Below are 24,285 nucleotides of genomic sequence, written 5' to 3'. Positions count from 1 at the left end.
CAGTTTTTGACCTCTGACCCATTTCAGCATGACAGCCCACTTACCGACTTGTCTGTCCTGCTCTATAGTTGATAAGGGAGGGGGATTGTGGGAAATTCCCACAAAAGGGACCACTACGATTATCTAAATAATCATTTATGATTTTTTTTGTGTGAAATCTATCATTCCCCCCCCAGTTTTGAACATTTTCAAAACTTTTTTTTTCTTCTCCCTTCCTAGGTTTTTGTTTTTCCTGCTGCCTTGCCCCTCCTTCCCCACTTTAACCTTTATCCAGTTACCACTGAAAAGGTTAGAGAAAAGGGCAGGGAAAGGAAAAACAACAAACCAAAAAAGGGATGGGGTTGTTTTGGTTTGCTGGACAGCCGGTCAGACTCCTGCCCTCTTAGTCAGGGCAGGTTTCGGGTTCCATGCTCAGAAGTGCCAGCACCCAGTCTCTGTTGCAGACAGTCTTTCTCCCTGCTGCTACTTGGGATGGGAGAGGGGCAGACGCTGGCTGCAGCAGATGGCTCTCACTGTGGGGGCCAGCTGAGAGATGGGGAATGGTTCCCAGCAGAAGCAGGTAGTGGTGGGTAGAGCTCACTACAGGTAGGAATCCTGACCCAGTCCCCTCTTTCAATGGCTGTAAACCTTCACAGGTTTCTAGACACAGCACCTCCAGTTGACTAGGGTAAACCGTAGTCCCAATTTGCTTAGGACAAGGACTGGCTAGTGCATTAAGCAGAGCTGTATTGACATGGGGTTTGATCTTGAGAGGTACCACGTAGAACTGGGGAATGGTTTTTCTTCTGCCCCCCCCCCCCCCAATCCTGTGAAGATTTTCAGGGTTTTCCTTATCAGGATGAAGCTGAGACCTTTCCAAGTTTTTCATCAGGAAGAGAGACACACCAACAGCCTGATGGTTAGGGCACTCAACCTAGGATATGGGGTACCCAGGTTCGAGTCCTTGGCATGAATCAGGCAAGGAAGGGCCTCAAACCTGGCTCTGTCACGTTCTAGGTATGTAACTCTCTAACCAAATGGCTATTCAGGGGTGGTCTTTTGTGCTGGTTTTGACCAGAGTCCACCCTGAATGGGAGAAACCTTTATCAGTGAAAGTCTAATTGAAATTGGTACGTTCCTGCTGCAAAAAGTTTCAATTTTGACAAATTGGCAATTCCTGACAGAAAACCTGTTTTGTTGAAAATGTCCCTGACTAGCTCTAGTACTGAGCATTCACAACTCTCATCGATCTCAGTGGTGGCTGAGGGCAAGTATCACCTCTCTGGATCAGTACCAGAATGTTTAGCCCTGAAGCTTGAGTGTGGTGGATGCAGAAGATGTTGTCATAGTGACTTCTCTGTGATGATCCTCTCAGTCACTTTCACTTAGTGTAACTTTAATGAGACTCCATCTCTGGTGTTTGATGGATAAATGACGTATTCTTCTTAGTGCTTTTACTCTGATCTGTGATGTGGTAATGTCTCCCTGGGAAAGATTTTGTTCTGTGGAGCAGCTCCCTTCTAGAAACCCTGGAAACTCCACCTAAGAAGGGAGAAAACAAACTTTTCATGCCACTGGTTAAAAGGGGAGAAACAACCAAAGAAATTAAAATAGTTTTGGGAGAGACCACACAATTTAGTGGTCCGAGTGCTGGACTAGGAGCCTGGAACTCCTGAACAGTAACGTCAGTTCTGTCATGCACACTCTCAATGACCTTGGGCAAGTTGCTTAATCTCTGTGTCCATTCCCCAGCTGTGAAATGGGAGAGGATGACACAATCTACTTGACTGCAGTGCAGTGAGAGTTAATCACTGGATTTGAGTTAATTAGTGGCAGCACTGTGTAGCTAAGAATGATGATCAGTGACGGGAAGCTAATGGCTCTTGTCATCTCTTTTTTTGGCAGGCTCTATATCAAGAGTGTTAAAGAATTACAGTGACCATGCCTGCGATGGAGAATATGTCTCCCTGAGATGCCCTCACAGAACCACCATCAGCATCCAGTCTTCCTTTTATGGTCGAATTGTGCCAAGTCACCAGATGTGTCCCTCCCGATACCTACAGTCCTATGCAACTTTAATTAAGGAAGATGTTGCCTGTTCAGTTGGCACTTCCCTTCAGGTACTGCATGTTAAATTTCATCTCTTTAATTCTGGGTTTCCTCTTTCCCAGGCCTTGTCTTGTGCCTGATGCCACTTAGATCTATGCTCTAAAAATGATCATGCTGGGTAACACTGGTCATCTGACACTGTGAGAACAATTAACTCTTGGAGCAGCTTACTAAGGGCTCTGGTGGACTCCAACATGGCAAATCTTTAAATCAAGGTCTGATGTTTTTCTAAAATATGCTAATAGCTCAAACCAGAATTGAGGGAAGTCCTATGGTGCTACTCCAGAGGTCAGAATAAATGATCAGTTGTTCCTTCTGGCTTTATAATCTATGAAATTGTTAATAAATAGTTTGTTCTTGCAATGTAGATGGGACCGAATTATGTCTCACTGGGATGTTCCTGAATTTTGCTGCAACCTTTGACTTTAGTGATCCAGGAATGTGGCTAAAACACAAATATATTGCAAGACCAAACTGTGTTTTAACTGTGTTGGGGGCTGGACTACCTTTTAATTGGACCTCCTAACATGGTGGTAGGTTTTTAGTGTAGAAAGGATTTCCTGTAGGTTAACTTACATTTTGTTTTAGGGTCTTTTATTTTAGTGACTAGAAATCCAAGTAGAATCTTTAGTTTACTTTTTCTCCTGTGCTCACGGTCAAATTCTCAGCTGATGTAAATCATCATAGATAACTGAATCATAAAGAAGAATTCTGTCCATTTGACAGTAGCTAATTTTAGTCACTCATTTGTATGGAAAAAAATCTATCACCAGTATCTTCTCTTTAAATGTGTGTGACTACCACAAATCAAAGAACCCTTTGTACATTAAATAGGATTGGAAAATTCAGATGTTGAAACCTACACTGATTGATATTGTTGACTTCAGTGGGGACTACTCATGGGCATAACATTCAGTACATGCATCAGTCTTTCCAAGATCAGGGATTTGGATTGCAAGCTTTTGGGGGCAAAAACCTGCACTTTATTTGTGTTAAGTGCCCTGCATATTTATGTCTGTAAGTCAATAAGAATTAGTAATAAATGTTACAGCAGAACAAGGAATGATGCATCTATTGTGCAAGGAACCACTTTGTTCTAATCTGGCAAATGTCCAGTTTCCCCAGAGAGCTGCTAATTGTGGCATCTCCTGCACCCAAGCACTTTTAGAGAAATGTACAGTTTATTTTAAAGAGCTGATCTGAGTGCTTTTGCTCCTACATGTCAGTGGTAAATGCTGAAGATAAAATGGTGAGGCAATGTGTGCCCTAGAAGAAAATCACATGCTGACAGACTTACAGTTGCTTTTGTAACACTAATACTGCATATCAAGTGGCTGGGAGTCTCCTTCCATCATGCCAGAATTTGCAGTAAAGAGAGGCTTTCCCAGATGTGGTGATAGCTTGTAACAAAGGGGACAAGAGGCAGACACGCTGTGGGGATTAAAGACAAAGGATTTTGGCTGAGGCCAACCCATCCTCCTCTTTATTTATTTGTTGCCAAACAATGCTTTTCAAAGTCTGCTCAATAAGTTGCCTTTGCATGCACAATAGATACACACATGTATTTAGTCCTTTCCCTTATCTGCAAATGGCATATTTAAGAAGCCTCCCCAGCTTCTGGACTAGCGAGAGAAGAGGAGAGTCATAATGTTTAGTTTTTCATGCTGTGACTTTGCTTGCAGGAGTTATTTAATGACAATCTTAGGTGTTTGGCAGGGTTCTCATGGGATCATAGAAATGTAGGGCCAGAAGGGACCTTGAGAAGTCAGAGTCCAGCTCCCTGCACTGAGGCAGAGCCAAATGAATCCAGACCATCCCTGACACATGTTTCTCCAACCTATTCTTAAAATCCTCCAGTAATGGGGATTCCACCTCTGACCGACCCTGCATCCTGTGGGCTACATGCCGCCCTTTGATTTATGCAGTCAGGTTCCATTGGCATCCATGGTGCTTTTGAGAGCAGAAAGTGTCCCTCTGGGTTTTCGAATGAGTGGTGTGTGCTGTTGTCAGTCATGTAGTATGTGTGCGTGTGGAGCACTGAATGGTGGATCCTGTAGGTCAGTGGTTTTCAACCTTTTTCATTTCCAGACCCCTAAAAATTTTAAATGGAGGTGCAGACCTCTTTGGAAACCTTATACATAGTCTGCAGGCTCCTGGCTGAAAACCACTGTTCTATGGTGGTAACAATCTTTTGCGGACCCCCAGAGGTCAGCGGAGCACAGGTTGAAAATGACTGCTTTCGAGGATGAGTTTACAAAGTGACTGAGATTTAATTATTTCTAGTTACCTATAAGAATGGCCATACTGGGCCAGACCAATGGTCCATCTAGCCCAGTATCCTGTCTTCTGACAAAAAGAAAAGGAGTACTTGTGGCACCTTTGAGACTAACAAATTTATTTGAGCATGAGCTTTCGTGAGCTACAGCTCACTTCATCGGATGCATTTCCACGTATCCGATGAAGTGAGCTGTAGATCGTGAAAGCTCATGCTCAAATAAATTTGTTAGTCTTAAAGGTGCCACAAGTACTCCTTTTCTTTTTGCGAATACAGACTAACACAGCTGCTACTCTGAAACCTGTCTTCTGACAGTAGTCAATGCCAGGTGCTTCAGAGGGAATGATGCTTGTATACTTAGAGCACTAGCCTGGGACTAAGGAGTCCTGACTTCTATTCCCTGCTCTGCCACAGACTTCCTGTGTGACCTTGGGCAAGTCACTTAGTCTCTCTGTACCTCAGTTCCCCAGATGCAGAATGTGGGTAATAGTACTTTCTTCACAGGGGTGTTTTGAGGAGAAATCAGTTAATGATTTTGAGATGTTCGGATACTATGGTGATGGAGACCATAGAAGTATTTTAGATATCCTCCTTCAAACTGTGCTTCTCTCAACCCCACAGGGTCCCTTTTGAACCCTTCTCTAACCCTGGTCCTCATGACATCTTCCATGCTGCCCTCTATGCATGGGAAACACTCTCTTCCTCACCTCATGCATTGGATGACTTCCATCCATTTCAGTCCCTGGACATCTAACAGCAAACCCCCCTGAAGTGCTAACTACCTGGGTTTTTAAACTCAGTGGCACAGACAGTACAGATGGGGCCATTGTATATACATCCTGTTTGATAGTAATTTTAAAAATATCAGCTAAACTAGGATCCTTCACAATTAAATCACTTAGATTTTAATCAAGCCCAGATTGCAGAAATCAGTCTCTCTGGAAGAGGGGAGCTTGGGGAGTTAACATCCTTCAGTACAAGGAAATGTAACTCATTAATACAAAGGGATTCAATTCCCATTTAAAGGATCCCCACCACCAAGAAGTACAGTTTGGAAGCCTTTTCTGTGATAAAAGGGAAAACTCTGAGGTTGATTACACTGAGATTTACCTCCGTTAATCCAGGCATCCAGCCTAGTCCTTGGGGTCAAGTGCCAGAATCCCTTGCTATCAGCTCTTGTTTTCATTTGAAACAAAATGTACAGCACATGGGAATGCCTGTCTGAAACATTATGTGAGTGACCCAAAGCTACAGAGTTCTGTTATTCTAACATAATGAAGTCAGATTCAAGGTGAGATTTCCAAATGCATAAAGACTTCGAATGGCAAGCAAGCAAAGGGCCATTCATACTGGACTTTCCGTCTCAAAGTGAAGTGACTGGGTCTCTACTTAGCAGCTGGGCCAAAATGAATGAATGAATGGGGTAGGTCAAAGAACAGATTAAAATTGTGGAGAAAATCTGACACTATTTATCTGTTCTCAGATTTGTGGTGAAACAGCTACCGCTTAGGTTAGGGTTCCCGAGATTTTAATATCAGTAGTTTTGAGGTTCATTGCAGTGTCAGCTGGAGGAAAATCAGAAAAGCTTCTGTCACTTTTCTTGAAGCATCTGTTGCATTTTTCAGATGTTGCAGTGTGGAAAATGACCACCCATTTCTTCTCCTTTTGGGCCAACTTTGGACCTATTTTACTCTGTGGTAATGGCCACTACAGTTGTGGTGCAAGCCAACCACTAACACTGGTCTGTATTCTGTTGCTTTTGAAATTCCACATAGATTATTCCTGATAGGGAGATAAGAAATCCGTGTCCAGGTGCCAGACAGGAATGTACTCAGGCACTATGGTGATGGGTGCAGAATACAAACCTACTCAATGTCTCCTCCTTGGCTCTGCAGGGCACTCAGGCAGTTGGAACTATCAAGTTTTGCAGGGGGCCAAAAGTGTGATGCGACAGCTGTGTCCTATTTATTGTGCCTCCTGGCCATCTCTTTTCCTGCTTATAAGTAAGTGGAAGAGGCAGTCGGAATCCTGAAACGTTAAGCGTCGGAGTATTAAATACAAATGTCTAAATTGTGCCCACAGAATAGATACCTCTGATCACCAATAGTAATTGTGTGCACCAAATGCAAAGTTCTATGGTTGGAAGAGGTATTTTCCTCTTTTTTTGCAGACATCCATGTAGTTACCACTGCATAACCTTAGTAGAGTTGGTGAAAAACAGATTTTTTTGGGTTGGTGGCTGAACCGGGGAAAAAAAAGTATTTTGGATTGACCTGTAATTGGGTCAACCAGCAATTTTTCTGTTTTTTTTTTCTTGATGAAACAAAAAACCTAAATTTCATTTCTGATTGTTTGAAACACTTTATTTTCTCCAAAATAGAATGTTTTGTTTCATTTTTGAGTGTTTTTTTCCCTTTTTTGTGTTAAATCTAGATACACTTCAAAACCAAATGTCGTTTTGAAACCAAGTCAAAATGATTCATTTAGAAAATGTTGAAATGAAACATTTCAGCTTTTTTGGATTTTCCGTCCTCCCCCATTTTTTCTAGACAAAACTATGAGCTGAATTATTCCTGAATTTGTGAACAGTTTTGGTAAACTGAAATTGCATGTTTCAGTAAATAAACTATTCACCAGAAAAAAAATTCGCCCAGCTCTAGTCTTGCGTGATGGGTTTCATAAACCCATATTTTGCTTCGACAATATGTAACCCATTGGTCAATGCATGTTATGTGGCTCCTTCTGCCCAATCTACAGAGGATGCGAGTCTGTTACAGTCTCCTGCTACAGAGTCTTGCTCTTCAGATCAAGCTGGAATGACTCAAGGTTCTGTAGGTCCGTGGTTCAAATCTGAAAGTTGACCAAGATACCAGCAATCAGTCACACCTATTTCTGAACCTTTGGCCATAACTGTTCATTAATTTTATGTCTGCCATTGAAATGTAGCTGCCAAGTTCTAGGTCACTCTTTCCATGACGACAGTTTTGCAGATTTCTGGACTAGATTCTGGACAGCTGGGGTAGGGACTGGTATTACTTATTCTTCCTTGAACCACTAATGCAGTGCTCACCTGTGGAATTAGTGGCCCATGTGAAGAGCATCTGGTGTTACTGCTGCCCTCTACATATGTGACAGCTGCCACACCAGGGACTGAACAAAAGACCTCCAGAGCTAAAAGCATGAGCTGCTACAACTTCAGACATAGAGCCCCTGTGACATATACCCACCACTGGTAAAGGAGGAGCAGCTTTAAAACCCACAATAGCTCCACAAGTTTCTTTAGAGGGCTGCCATGTCAATGCAGTCTCTGGCCAGTCTCCAAGACCTCCATGCCCTCAGGGTGCCTTTCAGCCAGAGGCTCTTTCTGCGTTTTGCTGGTCCTTTCTGGCTCCTGTTGTGTTGTCTTAGAAGATGGAATAAGTGGGCCCACTTATTCCAGGTAGCAACATGACCTGTCACGATACCACACTGAACAGTCAACATGGTTCAGGGTTTTAAAGTCTCTGCCTGCTTCGTCCCATGGCAAACACATCATTAAATATCTTTTAAACCTTCAATTAAAGGTACAGGAAAGAAAGAAAAACAGTTAAAGCATTTGAAATGTAAAGTATTAAGCAAAGTTTTCATTTTAATAATATCCCTTCTTCCCTTTCTCTTTAGCAGTAGAGTTTTTTTAAAAGGAAAATAACCCTGGCTGATGGTCTTTTAGGTGGGATTAAAGATGGTGATAACTGTGCATTTGGGGGCAGAGAAGTTCGCTGAGATGGGTTGAAGCTGTTGTTGCTGCTGTAGTTCTTAGATAACAAGACAAAGACACACAAGGGGAGAGGAAAGAAGAGCAAAGATAGAAAATGCAGCTTCTGTCTCTAGTTCTGACTCTTACTGGCAACTGGAGAAACACAGGCCCAGCACACTTTTTGGCAGACTTCTATCAGCATTGGGCTGCTTACGGCATTGCTTTCCTCTTTCTGGCCACAGGCTTACAGCAGTGTTGTAAAAGAGACAGTCTTGGCCAGCTAATACAGACTTAGTAGACCGAAGGTAAAAAGGAAGGGTTAGGAAAGGGAAGAAATAAGCTGGGGAAGGGAAAGCATACCCAGGGGGAGGAGAGGAGATGTGGAGACAAAGTTTCTTATCCCAGATGGTGTTCAGAATTTAGCCAAAGTTGAGGGAGGTGGTGATATCATCTAGGCCCTTCTCTCTGGCTCAGTCTGCTCAGGACATCTCTCAGAATTAGGACAACAAAGCTCCAGTGGTCAACAGTGGACCCTGGCTTTCCAGGAGATGGTGGGGGTGGTGATCGTGATTGTGAAGCTTGCTCTTTCCTGTCCATCTGTCTCCCAATCAGCAATGGTGGTTCATTTTATTCTCCTCCACGAAGTCTTCTCTTTTAAGGACCCCAAAAGGAATGATGGGTGTAAGAGCCCATACCTCATTATATTGTTCACCAGTTAAGTTTGATTTCTGACTGACCAATATTGGTCAACTGACTTTCAGTTCCACACTCCTTCTTTACCAGAGAATGATCTTAACACAGTCCTAATTTGGTCATTGTCTCTTTCGCATTTTTTCCCATCCACGTTTATGGTTATTGGTTGTGACATTTTACGAACTTTCACTCACTTCTCACAGTGGAGGTCACAGTTAGGATAAATTCAAAGGCCCAATTATTACAATATTCTCCACACTGTAAGTGAAGGACTGTGGCCACTGCTTCCCATAATGGAAGTTCCCCCATCAGGGACCTCTGCCATGGTTTATGGCCCAGTATCTGTTTCCAGATTCTGTTAGTGGCGGGAAATGGTGGATAACTTCAGCCTCCTTCAGCAATCTCAGGTGAATTGATCGATGGCCTATTTTTGTTCACAACATTTTCAGATTATCTTGGGAGATTTCAGATGAAAGTAAATGGTGATGGGATTTTGTGGGAAAAGGGGCTGTGAGTTGTGAGTCTATGGAGGCAGAAGGGGGACACAAGCACAAGCTATGTAAGAAGGGGGACACAAGCTATGTAAGGGCTTTGCCTTCATTAAAAAATTGCTGTGTTCTCCCCTCATTGTTTCAGATACCGCCCAGTAATAAATATTTACAAGGTAAATTGTAAACTCCTGGAGGCAGGGACTGTATCATTTTATTTGTCTTTATAGCTGTTAGCATCATGGCACCCCAAAGCTGACTGAGGCCTTTGGCTACTACTATTTATGAATAAAGTGAGTTCATTAAAATATAACCTTCCCTCCCCTACTATAGCATGCGAAAGAATTCTAGCCATGTGCGTGTATGTGTTTGTATGTCTGTGTATTAGAGTGGGGCCAAAACCAAAGTCCTGGATCTGAACTCTCCCAGATTATGGGAAAGTTCAGATCTGGATCCAAAGTTTGCAGCTTGGGTCCACTGTGTGTGTGTTCTATAAAATATCAGTGTGTATGCATAGGCACATGTTAGTCTTTACACTAGCACAGAAGGTGCAATATAACTGTTGTAAGTTTGTGTGGCCCAATCAGAAATAAGTGTAATTAAAAGCCATATAAAAGTATTGGCCAAGCCCAAAATGCATGAATTTGACTTGCAAAATCTGTGAGAGATTTAAAGTAAAATACACAATGAGAAGAGTCAGAGGAAGAAGCTTAAAATGATATGGGATTCTTGATACATTTATAAATCTTTCGGTAACTCCATGTTCCTGCATCAACATTCCTGATGTTATTAATTTACAGCATTAAACATAACTCCAGGCTTGTGTGGAAGGGAGTTTACAAGGTGTGACATTGCTTGTTATCATATACATAGATTACGCCTCATGCCTAGTTGTTATCTGCAATATACTTCTATTAACAAGGTGACAGAGAATAAAAACCTGAATAAAATAAAAACCCCCACCCTGAAGCAAATACTCACCAGCAACCACACACCACACAGCAAAAACACTAAGCCAGGAACCTATCCTTGCAACAAAGCCCGATGCGAACTCTGTCCACATATTTATTCAAGTGACACCATCATAGGACCGGTTTCAGAGTAGCAGCCATGTTAGTCTGTATCCGTAAAAAGAACAAGAGTACTTGTGGCACGTTAGAGACTAATAAATTTATTAGAGCATAAGCTTTCATGAGCTACAGCTCACTTCATTGGATGCATAGAATGGAACATATAGTAAGAGAGATCTATATCTATATATAGTAAGAGATATACATAGGAGGCCTTGTGCCTATAACATGGTGTGCACCTCTAAGGAGAGGTGGGGAGAAGTGCAGCCAGAACCTCAGCAGGACCAGTGTTTGGCCTCAGTGAGCCACACCAATGCCATGTCTGGCCTCATGGCTCCAAGAAGGAGCTGCTGATTTATGACCCAGGCAGGTGGAAAGACAGTATTTAAAGCATATATATCTCTTACTATGTATTCCATTCAATGCATCTGATGAAGTGAGCTGTAGCTTACGAAAGCTTATGCTCTAATAAATTTGTTAGTCTCTAGCGTGCCACAAGTACTCCTGTTCTTTTTACGGATACAGACTAACATGGCTGCTATTCTGAAAGTAATAAATACCTTGTTATCAGGAAAATAAAAGGCACTGTAGAGGTGTTGCGTTTCTGCTTCTATACATTTGTCAAATAGAATGCAGGCTAAATTCAGCCATCAGACATGCATGCATAGGTCCCACTGAAACCAAGGGGAACTGCACCTTGGGGGGCAAAATTCAGTCTTAGTTTTCTTTTGAGGCAAATAGTCACATGTGTTGCTTGTAAAATGCTCTGGAGATGAATCATGCTTCGCTCATTAGAAGCATTAGTTAGCTTTTGGGGAAAGAACACTTGGCATTCCTTCTGTGTTTAGTTTGTGTCTATTTCACCTCTCCCAAGGATGATCGGTGACGTGGATCATGAAGGCTGCTGAGGTGGTATTTCCTTTTGTCCTTTAAGTGAGATACATGACACTTTCTCTGTCACCATATCCTGCTGCTGTTCTACCAGAGCGGGAGGCAGTCATACAAAAGGGATTGGATTCCTTGCATTTTAACCACAGAATTCCCTGAGACATTGTTTCCCTTCACTGGCAAGGTTTTAATAATATGAAGCAAGGGCAGTGATATGACTCTTCTGCTGATGGGAAGATCAGACCGCACAGCTTCTGAACCAGGAGGCACATGTTGACCACAGGGTGATGGGGATGGAAGCTGTTTGGGGAAAAACATTTTTTCATGAGCCTCAGAGAAAGTGAAATAGGGAGTGAAAACAAATGTAATTCAAGTGATCCAAATTTCCTAGCGAGCTGAGCGCTGTGACTCTTGTATCAGGCTCCTCTGCTGCCATCTGTCTTCATCTCAAGAAGTTTATTATAATTATTATTTTTAAATTACATTAGCACCTGGAGGCATCAACAGAGATTGGGGATCCACTGTGCTAGGTGCAGAACAAATACATAATAAGAGCTGGTCCCTGCGCTGAAGCTGGGACAGTCTAAACACAGAATCCAAAGGGTGTGAGGGAAACAAAGGCACAGAAGGGGGAAATGACTTGCACAAGGCCACACAGCGGGTCAGCACTAGAACCAGGATTAGAACCCAGAGCTACTCTGTCCCAGTCATGTGCCCACTGGACCCATCTGTATCTTGGTATAATCCATTAATATGTTACAGTGGTTTATGTGCCGTTTCCTTGAACGATTTCTATTTCAGCCTCTGAACATACAGAAATCTTCAATGAGCTTTAATGCTCCAAGGCTTTGAAAGGAGCTGTGAGGCAGAACTTAAAACCCATGATGCTAGCTGCTTTACAAAGGCATCATGATCAGTGAGTATATGCTCTGATGAAATTATAATAATGTCCAAACTCAGCCTAAAATCACAGAACTGATGCAATTTATCACATGTACAGTGCCCAGACTGCATTGTGTTGGGAATGTAAGTATCGCTCCTCACAACGTATATAACAGGTTAAATATTTGTAAGTGGCAAAAATGTTTGATACTATCTCTGTGCAGAAGCCGTGGTGAATATCTGCTGATTTTACTCTGTAAATTGCCTTATCCGTGAAATCTTTAGCTTCACTGAAATTACTCTTCAAAGCAGTCTGATTGCATACCACAAGGTGATGGATCATTTGTGCCTCCAATTTTTATCTCTGTCACCTTGTTAATTGTTCCCCAGAATAATTGTTAATTGTTGGCATCGGGCTTTGTTGCAAGGATAGGTTCCTGGCTTAGTGTTTTTGCTGTGTGGTGTGTGGTTGCTGGTGCGTATTTGCTTCAGGTTGGGGTCTTTTATTTTATTCAGGTTTTTATTCTCTGTCACCTTGTTAATTGTTCCCCAGAATTATTAATTGTTCCCCAGAATACATGCATTAGTGTGTTGCCCAGTTGAGGTGTAAGAGTTCCAAGTGCTGGGGCATCCATCGCTCTCATGGGAAAGTGTTTGACAACATCATGACTCACTGCCAGTGATTTTTCTTCTGCTGTGCATTTTAAACATTCCCTTCCTGTAATCCCATGACTCCTAGTTATATTCTCATTTATATTTTCATCAGTACCTGTAATATGTCATCTTCCTTTGAAGATGATGCCTTTAATACAGATTGTTATTGAGTCCCTCACCCTTAATTAATATGAAGTCAATATAAGTCAGTATTTGTAAGTCCAGTATTTATAGTAGATGTTTATCAATCCATTCCCCTTCAACCTGCCAAGCGTATTTCTTCTTGAGTGGTTCACATCTGAATTAATACCTGGGGATTCATTCCATCTTAATCTTGCTCCAAGACCATGTCTAAACATACCAGGGTGAAATTAACAGCATGTGACAGAAAGGTGAATGCCAATGTATGTTCTAGGCCAGCACAGCATAACATTGTACTTACTTACCATCTAAGTAGACTGCAATCTGTAAATTTACTTAGATTGTAAGATCTTTGGAGCAGGGACTGCCTTTTTGTTTTATGTGTACAATGCCTAGCACAATAGGTCTCTGATTCCTGTTAGGGGTCTATAGCTGCTATTGCTATACAAATAATAAGTAATAATAATGATGTGCTACCAGTCACATGGCAAGTTTGAGTTGGTGCACAACAGAGAGATCTGATATAGCAGTTGCTTGATATCCCCTCAGACAGGTACCTCCTGTCCAATCTACGGTGATAGCGCTTCCTTGATTAGTCCGCCTTTTCCTGCCCCTATCTGTAATTTGTTCTACTTCCCCACACAACTCCTATCAAAATCCTCTGACTCTATGAACCTCACTGATTTGTATTAAGATCTGGGAGGTCCTTTGTAATGACCATTATTTCTTTATGTACATTGTTTGGGATTTTTTCTTTTAAATCAGAAACTCTTGTTTGAATTACAATTAAAAATATTAACATGTTATGATTTTACAATAATGTATACATTCATACAAAAAATCAACAATATTTAAAATCGTATGAAACCCAATTGTAAGAATAATCCAAATGAAATAACCGATACTCCCGACATTTAAGAGAGGGAACCTGGATACTCCACGCTTTGTATCAATGGGTAGTGCAGACAGAATAAAGGCTGTGTCATTTGTTACTTTTAATTGCAAATCTTGTGGCCTAGCTAGGTAGATGACTGGAAAATGTGTTTGGTGCAGCTATGTGTAATTCCACTGACATGTGTAACTCCATGGACTTCAGTGGGGTTACACCCACTTAGACCAGGACTGAGTTTGGCCCAATAACCTTTTATAGCTATAGAATAAGAATCCAGGATTGTCATTCTGAAGCCTAGAACATTGGCTAAGTCAATGTGAAGTGATGGAAACAGCTACAAGCATGGCTGAGAGCTCCTTTTGTTCAGAATATCACAAGTCTGAATCGTCACTGGGATTCTCAATCTGTTACCATGCAATTTTTAAGTGCTCAGCCATTTTTGGCTTTTTTACACTTTACTACGAATTACATCCATATGACAGCACAGGCTTTCACATATCTCTAATTTAATGCACATATCTCTAATTTAAGAATGCATTTAATGCTTTTGATTGCTGTCTCTCAACACCATACTACTTGAAACATCATTTAGTGTGGGCCTTCCCTGTTGTTTCACAGTACTGGGTCGTGGAATGTAAAGCACTCGGTTGTGGCGTCTCTGGTCAGCACCACAGACCGGCCTGTTAAAAGTCCCGTCGGCAGTGCTGCCTGGCTAAGACAGGCTAGTCCCCACCTGTTCCGACAGCACCTGATGCCCTGGAAGTAGCCAGCAGCAGGTCCGGCTCCTAGGCGTGGGCGGGGGGGGGGGGGGAGGGGCTCTGCGCGCTGCCCCTGCCCCGAGCACTAGCTCCGCACTCCTGGCCAATGGGAGCTGAGGGGAGGCAGTGCATGTGGGCGAGAGCCATGCAGAGCTGCTTGCGTACCTCCGCCTAGGAGCTGGACCTGCTGCTGGCTGCTTCTGGGATGCAGTGCAGTCCGTGGTGCCAGGACAGGCAGCGCCGCTGATTGGGAACCCCCTGCCCCAGTCCTAAGCCCCCACAAACCTAGAGCCCCTTCCCAAACCCCTCATCCCCAGCTCTGTTGGGTCAACAATTTTCTTCAACTGGTCGCCAGAAAAAGTTTGAAAACCACTCATCTAGAGTCATCCTTGTGCCTCTCTGATGATGGATGTTATAAGTAGAGCAGCCCTGGGGTGAAATCCTGGCCCTATTGAAGTCAATGGGAGTTTTACCATTGACTTCAGTGGGGTCAGGATGTCACCCTGGGTGTATTAACTTCATTGACTGCAATGGAATTAAATCAGGAATAGGTTTGCCCTGAAGTGTTAAATTCAGTGGTGGTGTATGTAAAATGAATGATGCTCAAGGCAAGTAATTCTTGGTGAATATCACGAAGAGATAAACAAGTGTGTATGTGTAGGGGGTGGGTTTTTAAAACACCTTCTTGCAGTGACCCAATTGAGGGTGTTTTTTTTTTTTAAACTTTGATTTCATTTAACAAGGACCCCCCCCCCCATTAGAGAACACAATGAAGTTTATTTAGTGTGTAGCTTCTCGGCACCCACTGGAAAGTCCTGATTTTGATCTTGCAGCAGCTCTCACATTAAGAGCTGGGTCACTGGAGTGAGATTAATCAGAGGCATAAATCACAGTGGTCAGATTGGTGTTTGTTTTGCTTAAATTCACCTGGCTTTCTTTCCTTCTTATCTCCCCTAAATCTCATGGCTTCTCAACTCAGTCATGGAGCAGAGAATGGAATGGATTTAAACTGCCATGACTTCCCTTGTGGGCTCTTGCTGTCAGCCCTGAGGCTTGATTTACCACTGGAACCCCGTTATAAAATGGCACAAGACAATTAAGGAGTCTTCCCTCCCCTTCTGCATCAGACAAGGATTCCTTCTCCTCCCCAGTTAGTGTGATTTTTTTATAATACAATGTGACTTTATTTTGTACTAGCTGAGGGCCCACCAGATGATGATTATGTCAGAGTCATGGTTAATTCTGCATGTGAAGTCCTATTTCTATACATGTCCAGACTGTTCAAGGGTATTTTTCTCATTTTGTTGTTGCACCTTTCCACCTCCTCAGCAGCGATTTGTTATTCTCAGCTCACAGTGACTGGGAGCAAATCAAGCAGGAAGTAGAATGAGAGAATAAACAGAAAGCTTTCTTTGCTCAACATAATTTGTTGCCATCTGTGACTTTGGAAAGGAAATTGATGCTCAGTAGATTAGTAAACATTAAACAAATTGCCTCCCTGGTAAGAAAGTTGCATGACATGTCAGCTGATCACCCCACTGACTGATCTGAAAATCCAACACCACTTTTGACACACTTATAACCTTTTTGTCTAGTGTAGGGCAAATGTAGATGAGGATAGCAGGGAAAAGATTTTCAGTGGTACATGTGGAAAGGCAACATTTTTGTTGTTAAGATCGCATCCATCCTACAAAAGTATCCAAGATATATTACAGAGTTCCATGATACATTAACTTTTCTTTAACTGGAATTTAAGAGCGGGTCTACATGTTTAATGCAAAAACTTTTAAAATCAAGAATGGGTTTTTGTGGCATGATTTACATTTCTTCTTTTTTTTATTCAATGCTCCATGACTTTTGATAATTGTATTTAAAAGATTGCAATCATTATCAACATTTTTTGTTTAGCAAAGCCCAGGTTTTAGACAGAAAATGTGAATAATGATTTTGATAAATTTTTCAGCAATTTTTTGCCAAAATGTCCATTTTAAACCACACAACATAAAAATAACTTTAAAATGTTGAATATTTTCATGAAGTAATTTCTCCCTTTTTGACCAACTCTTCTTAATGTTGAAGTTGCACAGCTAGATATTCAAAAGTTTTCACACTCAACCTTAACTTTGCCCCTAGCATTGCAGTTGCATGGGTAATTTCTCCTATGACCTTTGATACACCAGTATGTAGCATGCTCGAGGGCTGTGTACTACTCTGTATGCCAGACAAAGAGAGCCAAGAAGTCATCGATGTGAAAAATATACAGTAAGTAGTACATACTGGAGATTAGTGTACAACAAGACAAAGGAATAATGAAACATTTGCATGTAAAGACCACCTACATTCATAGTTAGCTTAGCTTTGTGGTTAGTTGCCTCAGTCTCTGCATTGTGCCTAGGGAAAGCTGCGCAGGTACTGGTTGCACATAGAAGGTGGGGTTTTCAAAAGTGCTCCATGTTGACTTGACTTAGTCCCACTGAAATCAATGGTAGTTTCCCATTGGTTTCAATGGGAGTAGTTAGGTCAATGCTGAGTGCTTTTGAAAATCCCACCTGGATTGTATAGAACATGGCTACGGACAAATGTGTGCATTTTGAACTTAGTGAAAAGAATATGCTGCGAGAGCTAAACACAGAGGTTTTTATACCTTAGTTCAATAACTCACTGTCCCCAAACACTCCTAGGCACCTCTTCTTAGTGCAAGCTATTTCCATTCAGCTCCCAGATTTTTCATCTGTAGATCTCTATATTGAAAAGATCACACGTACGTTCTTTGTTCACTTTGCCCTCAGAATTGGCTGAACTGTCTTGGTTTAAATTTTAAAATAAATCCACAAACTTCAAGCAGAGACAAAGCCGAGTGTATGTCAGCCAGGAAGGTGAAAGCTCCTGAAGTGTCTGAACAACCGAAAATACTGGGATTTAGAATGGACCCTGCCATTTAACCGAAACTGGAGGAGCCATTGCTATGCCTGTTATAAATATGGGAGATGGAGAGATGAAGGGGTGTAGGTTAGGGAGGAAATACGTTCTTTTCAGCTGAGATTTGAAGATAGATGGAGAATCACTGAGACAGTGAGAAAGTTGGTCTGAATGACAGAAGCTTCAGAGAAGAAAGCGTTGGCATGAGCAGTACAGTGGTGGGATTATGGAAAAGGATAAAAAGCAGGTCCATGTGAGAGGCGGGAACAGAAAGAGGAATGGAGATGCTGGGAGAGTTTTTGAGACGCAGTTTGCTGAAGTCTCCTTGTAAGTGAAAATAATCCGGTTGGGAATGGAATTCATAGCTCCGTTAAGCAGGGACTTAACGATGTTGATGATTTACCTCACTCTGTGGTCTCAGTCAAAATGCTCTGACAGGTTCATGTGTGTCAGACAAACATTATGGTAATTTTAGAGCTTTAAGGGGCTCCACAGAAGTATGTAAATACCACCTAAGTCATCTAGCTGAACATAAAACTTAATTACTGCCCCCTCCACCCCTTCTGCTTTAAAGGATCATAGGGATAAAAATCATTAATCTTTCTTAATGAAGCCATTTTCTATCAGGAGACAGAATGTCTTTCCCCTGTGGATTTTAAGATGGAGTTTTATAAGGGGTGTTATGAATGGAGAAGCGTGTGAAGGGAATTCCAAGAACATGCGATGTGGGAGAGCCCATCAGGCTCACAGGCCCTGCGTGAGTTTAGCTAAAATGAAGCCACTGGAAGGGGGCGGGGGGGAAGTGAGTCCCATTCAAAACGAAGTCGGCTGAGTAATACTCCTACCACCTCTACTGCTAGTGATTAGAATGATAATTGCTGCACTTTTTCTGTAACTAACAAAAGAAGGCATTTAAAAACACGTGGTCCAAATCCTGACCCCACAGTGAAATCAACGGTCAAATTGTCAATAGCTTCGGTGAGACTGGGATTTGGTCCTGTATAATTAATGATCTGGTACTCACTGTGGCAACGCCAATCCTCACTCCTGAACTATCCATCTCTCAGACCTTGTCCACACACAAAGTTATACTATTTTAACGAAAGGCGTGTTTTTAAATCTCTTTAGTTAAATCAGCGTAAAAACCCTCCATTTTTTTTACCTGATTAAGCTAAATTGACAAAATCCATTCTTAAAGCAAAGTCTACCCAGGGCTTAACTAAATTGTGTAAAAACAAACCTTAATTTAACAGTGCAAGCTTGTGTGTAGATGAGGGGTGACATTTTAAAAAAGCACCTAAGTGGCATAGGAGTCCTATTTTTAAAAATGACTGAGGAGCTCCTATGTCACTTAGGTGCTAAAATTTTACCCAAGGCCTCAATCTTTCCTAAAATGTCCAGTGTTGAGCTTGCTTCCCTCTCGTTCACACTCATTCACTTAAATCTCAGATGTCTGCATTATGATCTAATTTGGGCTGCTAGCTAGCATTTCAGCAGTGCCATCCAGTGGAATCCCCCATTGCCCCTGTGGTGCAGTGTTGCCATTCAGTCTGCTTTGTTTGCACTCACTAGGCCAGGCCCTCAGCTGGTATCTATCGGCGTCACTCCACTGAGGTAAATGAAGCTGTGCTGAGTTAAGCTAGCTGGGGATCTGGCCCGTCGTTATGAGCTTTCTAAGGTAGAAGAAGCACCTCAATAGTAAGTCTGAGTGAACAACTGATTTTAGGGGGGTCGTTTTCAAGGATTTGCATGAATATAACATGAAAAATAATCTGAAATTCAGATTTTCGATAGGGGGCAGATATTTGGGTTCTCTTTTCTTACCTAACAAACACCCTGGTTGTCTTGTGGCTAGGGTGACCAGATAGCAAGTGTGAAAAATCGGGACAGAGAGTGGGGGGGTAATAGGTGCCTACATAAGAAAAAGCCCCAAATATCAGGACTGTCCCTATAAAATCAGGACATCTGGTCACCCTACTTGTGGCTGGAACGCTGTTATGTGGGAACTTGGGTATGTAAAGTGGTTGTGGTGAATTTGTGTTTCTTTGTATTATAGTAGTGCCTAGAGCTCCTAACTGAGGTCAGGGCCCCATTGCGCCAACCACTATATATACACACCTTGTGAGAGACAGTTGCTGCCCCAAAGAGCTTGCAATCTATTGATTCATTTTGGGGATAATGTTGTAGCATTAGACTGAACTTGGTCATTGTTGTTGGGCTTTTGTGTGTGCTGAACAAGGCTGGGAAGAGTCCCTGGAATTCCAGGGCACTGAGAATTGGTAGCCTCTGCAGTGCAAGCTCATCATGCTGTTCAGTGAGGCCAAGATCACACTACTGCTCTGAAGCCTTTCTCCATTCAGTGCACTCTGATAGGTACTAAAGTGCTTCTATTTTTCTGTTTGTTTTTTGTATGTGTGCCCTTGCCTGTGTAGAAAATGCTGGATGAGTGCCAGGACAGACGGAGCTGCCAGTTCCTTGTCAATAGCCGGATGTTTGGTCTAGACCCGTGCCCTGGAACCGGCAAGTACCTCATCGTATGGTACAAGTGCAGGCCAAGTAAGTATCTCTCCAGTGAGTCTGGTTGCTTTTGTAAGATCAAAGTTATTCCTAGCTTAAGCCTTTGCAGTGAGGCTTCCTAGCATTCTCTTTTGGGGGGATTTTCACTACCTTCCGCCTTTATTTTCAATGTAACATAAACCGTTTGGGTACAGAAGAGCCCTCTCCCCTGCTCTCTCAGGGCATTGCTACTAGACTTTTTCCTTCTCATTGGCAGTCTGCAGTAAGGATTGTTTTTTGCAGGTGCCAGAGAAAGCTCTTGCCAATGTTCAGCTTATGCGCTGCCCAGGTAACATTGTCTTCTTTGGGTGGACTGCTCCAACTTTGTATTGCAGAGGTTTCCACTCACTCTGCGCTGACTGGATGCGAGGCTGCACTTCGGAAGCCATTAGTACAACACAAATTGACAGTGTGATAACAATCCATGTGGTCCAAACTTTCAAAAGTTGTGTGCCTAAAGTTAAGCACCCAAATAAATGGCCTGATGGGAACTGTGTCTGCCCAGCATCTCTGAAATAGGGACCACTTTTTTGGGTGCCTAACTTAAGGTACCCAAGTTTGAAAATGTTGGCCTATAACTTTATTTTGTATAGCCCCTTTCATAAAAACCAGATCCCAAACCTTTTTGGAGAGTTAAATAATACAATTATGAAGTTATCACAACCAATAATAGCAGAGGAGAAGAGGAAATTTAAGCGTCTGGGCAAGGATGAAGATCTGATTTCAGAAGAGATTTTAAAATAAATGGTGAGCCGACAAGAAGGCTCTTGCTGCAGCATCCTGAGTCTGATACTTGTGGGGTGTGTGTGTGTGTTTGGGGGGGGAGCTGGCAAGATCTGTCAGGAATTAAATGAAAAGTGGGTAATGAAACATCGCTACTATCTATGTTAGTTGTGGCCTTTGAACAGGTGAATGGAAGGTCCATCTTTGTATGAGAAATTTCTCTGTATAAAATAGAAGTGATTAGCACGTTGTTCTGACAAGTTTCTGTTCTGCATCCGCTGTCTTGTCTTGCACTGTGTATAGTATGCTGAAAAGGAATGTCATGAAAAGGTCTTAGGATTTGTATGCAGGTTCAGGGGAGGAGTGTAGACTGTGCTGAGCTTTTGAAGGTGTCATAGAAGCCCATCTGTACATGAATATTTATGGCTTGGAATGCTCCCTGTTCACAGGTATGACAGGAAATGGCTTGTGTGTGTGAGCTGAATATCCGAAGTGTGGGGGGAAAAGGGGAATTTTCCTGAAAGACAGCAGAGCTTTGCTAGATTGCTTGAGTTTATTTCCGCAAAACATTTTCCATGCAGCTATAATTTTGCAGGGTGAACTAGGGTCATCTTATTGTTTCTCAGTCAATGAGCAAACTCTTCTGGGAATCTGGTCAGTTCGTAATGCCATTTATAATGCACTGAGCATTAGGCTTGCACGTGGAATGGCAGCAGCATTTTGAGCTATCCACAGAAGCTTCAAGACTTTATCTGCAGGGTAATGAAATAGCAGGAGTGTCACAAGAGCTAGTGCTTGTATGTGTTGATTTGTATTCCTGTTTTTAATTTGCACTGCTTTAAGGGCAAAATAAGGTGAGATACGATCTTCTTATGAGTTCAGTTAGTGCATGGCAGACATACCACAAGGAGAACAGGTCTGGTGTTGTTTTAGCTACTTTGGTGATTCCCGCGGGCATTAAAAAAACAAAAGATGTAAATACAAATATTGTAATATTCTAGGGGAACCCAAATGTGCAACCCTAATTAGTAGTGAGATCGTATGATTCAGTCCTGGAAGCTGTGGTCCAGGGAGGCGGCGGGCATCTCTGGGGAGGACTGAGCCCCCTCATCTCTTGTCATTGATCACCAGAGAGTATTCATCACAGGAAGCATAAAGGACCCAGAGAAGCATGCTACCTGGTATGTGATCTGTTATACATTTATCAAAAGCCACAAACAGCGTTTCAGCCCCCACAACTACTGCCTACAAATACTTGGATACAGTCTGCCCGGCGCATACTTTGTAGTGTTTAGAAGGCTGATCTGAAGCATCCAACGGGAAGGTGTAAGCTTTCCTATATTGAGTGCCGTGCTGAAGACTTGCCAGGAGCCCCGGGATTGCCCCAAATAGGCACAGGCATTTGTACTGAATCTTTTTTTAAAATAAAAAATAAAAGCCTAGGTAACCCACAGGTGAGTGTGTTACAGGTTCCACGCTATGCCGATCCATAAAGGCTATACCTAGTTAGAGCCCATAGCTATGACTGCTTGATTCTGTAGCTCAGGCTGTAGTAGGTTCTGCTTCTAGCTCTAGAGGTCTCTGGTTCAATCCCTGGGGTGGGTGGCTGCACAGCTTGTAATATGGCTTTTATTTGTATCTTTATTAATGAATGAATAACTTGTTTGATTTCCCCCTCCCCACAACATAACTGCCATTGAGCACCTTTGCTATTACCCTGCAGTTACGGGGTGATGGAGGTAGTTGGCTGCGTGTTGCCCTAGGGCCAGACTGATCACACCAGTGGTGTTAATGCAAGGCACAAAGGAGTTCTGCTCCCATGTTCCTTGCAAGTGAGTTTCAATCCTGCTTTGCTTTTTGAACCAGGTGGCTGCATGTTGGTTCTGTTTTCCTTCCCTTGAGCACCATTTAAAAAGATACAGGGATAGAATGTGGAGCAACATGCCTGCCAGCCTGTGGGGTTGGGGGAGACCTGGCCATCCAGCCAAGATGGGGAGATTAAAAACTTCTCTCGCCCCTGCAGCATGAGCCTGCCTTGGATTCAAATGCTGCTTTCCTAGCGAGACAGGAAGCGGTGCCAGAAACTTGGCACTGGCAAGTTACTGAACCTCCCCTCTTGGAAAAGAAGAAACTAAAATGACATAGTCTAGTTTTGCTCTTCTTCAACCACTAGTTGTGAGGCGCAGGGTAGGAATCACTGCATGAAATTCTTTGGCCTGTACTATGCAGGAGGTGAGACTAGATGATCAGAATGGTCCTTTCTGTCCTCAGACTCTCTGAATCTATGACACAGAGGGCATGTATCTAAATACACGTGTCTCAGGTATGTACACAGCTCTTTCCCTAAATGGCAGCTGCACAGTAAGTCCTGTATAGTGGCAAGAGTCTAGACTGTAGCTAGATGGTGTGTGTGTATATATAGTTAGTTCTGGGGTATGGGAGTGCTGGAGAGATCAGAAATGGTCAATAAATTGCTCCGCTCATTCTCATCCATGGCAGCTTGCTAATGACTGTAAGTTGCTGCTACTGTGTGTTCTCCAGCCAGTACCTAATACACATCTGCCCACATCACCACTGGGGAGGTTTTCAAAAGCACCTTAGGGGTTCAGGAGAACAAGTCACACTAAAAGTCAGAGACTTGCGCTCCTAAATCCCTTTGGTGTCTTTGCAAATCTTACCTGTTACTGGCAGCCTCAGCACAGAGGCTTCGAGGTGGGTCCCTCCAGGCCAGGATTGGGATATGTTGAGGGGGGCTGTGTGGGGATGCTAGTTCTGCTGCGGCCTAGGCAGTAGTTGTTCTGCAAAGGTCTGATCTGAAAGTCCACGGAAATCCATTGACTTCAATGGGCTTTGGGTCAGGTCCTGAATGCAGGGAGGATTTCAGTCTGCAGGACACCTTTCAGGAATGTTAAAATAAAATCTTACACAGAGTATGATTATTTCTCACCAGAGTGCAGGTAATACACTAATTTTGTTTAGAACCATGACGTGTAGTTACCCCGTGATCTGAAGAAACATAATTAGAGCGAATTGACACTGTATTTAATTGGCCTCATACACATGCCTTCTAACTGAAATCCTGATTCACCAATGTTATTCAAACAATTTTAGAGTTTGTTTATTCCCCTCAAATCTGGGAGACATAATGCTGGGTAGGATCTTGTATTGCTGTAAGCTAGAAAATACTCATTCTGTGCCATAAATCTGACTCTCTGGAGGGGGGATGGTATAATCTAGTGCTTGCAGTCAGAGGCTAGGAGTAGGACACCTGGGTTCTATTCCTGTGTTGGCCTATGAGACATCGGGCAAGTCATTTAACCTCCCTGTGCCTCAGCAAAATGAGGATACTAATGCCTAGCTACATTTGCAGGGCATTTTGTAGTTCTTCAGAAAAAATGTGCTGTATAAAGTTAGTTATTTCTTAATTATATTCTGAGAGGCGAGAAGAGAGATTTCTGCCGCACTTTACAACTTGGCTGCTGCCTACATGACCTTCGACTCCCCAGTCCTGCCACAAGTGCA

General features: G+C 42.6%; 1 protein-coding gene across 1 annotated transcript in view; it reads left to right on the top strand.

Annotated features, from left to right (window-relative positions):
* The window catches only part of LOC144261959 (protein eva-1 homolog C-like), a 301,947-nt gene that overhangs the window by 98,704 nt on the left and 178,958 nt on the right, over nt 1-24,285 (top strand). Inside the window, exons 2-3 of the mRNA XM_077811535.1 lie at nt 1,885-2,099; nt 19,917-20,040. Coding sequence (XP_077667661.1) covers nt 1,885-2,099; nt 19,917-20,040 — 339 coding nt within the window. The remainder of the gene's footprint in view (nt 1-1,884; nt 2,100-19,916; nt 20,041-24,285) is intronic.

This window comes from Eretmochelys imbricata, chromosome 3 (genome assembly GCF_965152235.1).
Source record: "Eretmochelys imbricata isolate rEreImb1 chromosome 3, rEreImb1.hap1, whole genome shotgun sequence".
Lineage (NCBI taxonomy): Eukaryota > Metazoa > Chordata > Testudines > Cheloniidae > Eretmochelys > Eretmochelys imbricata.
Note: the sequence above shows the minus strand (reverse complement) of the source record. Positions and strands in the feature narration are given on the sequence as shown.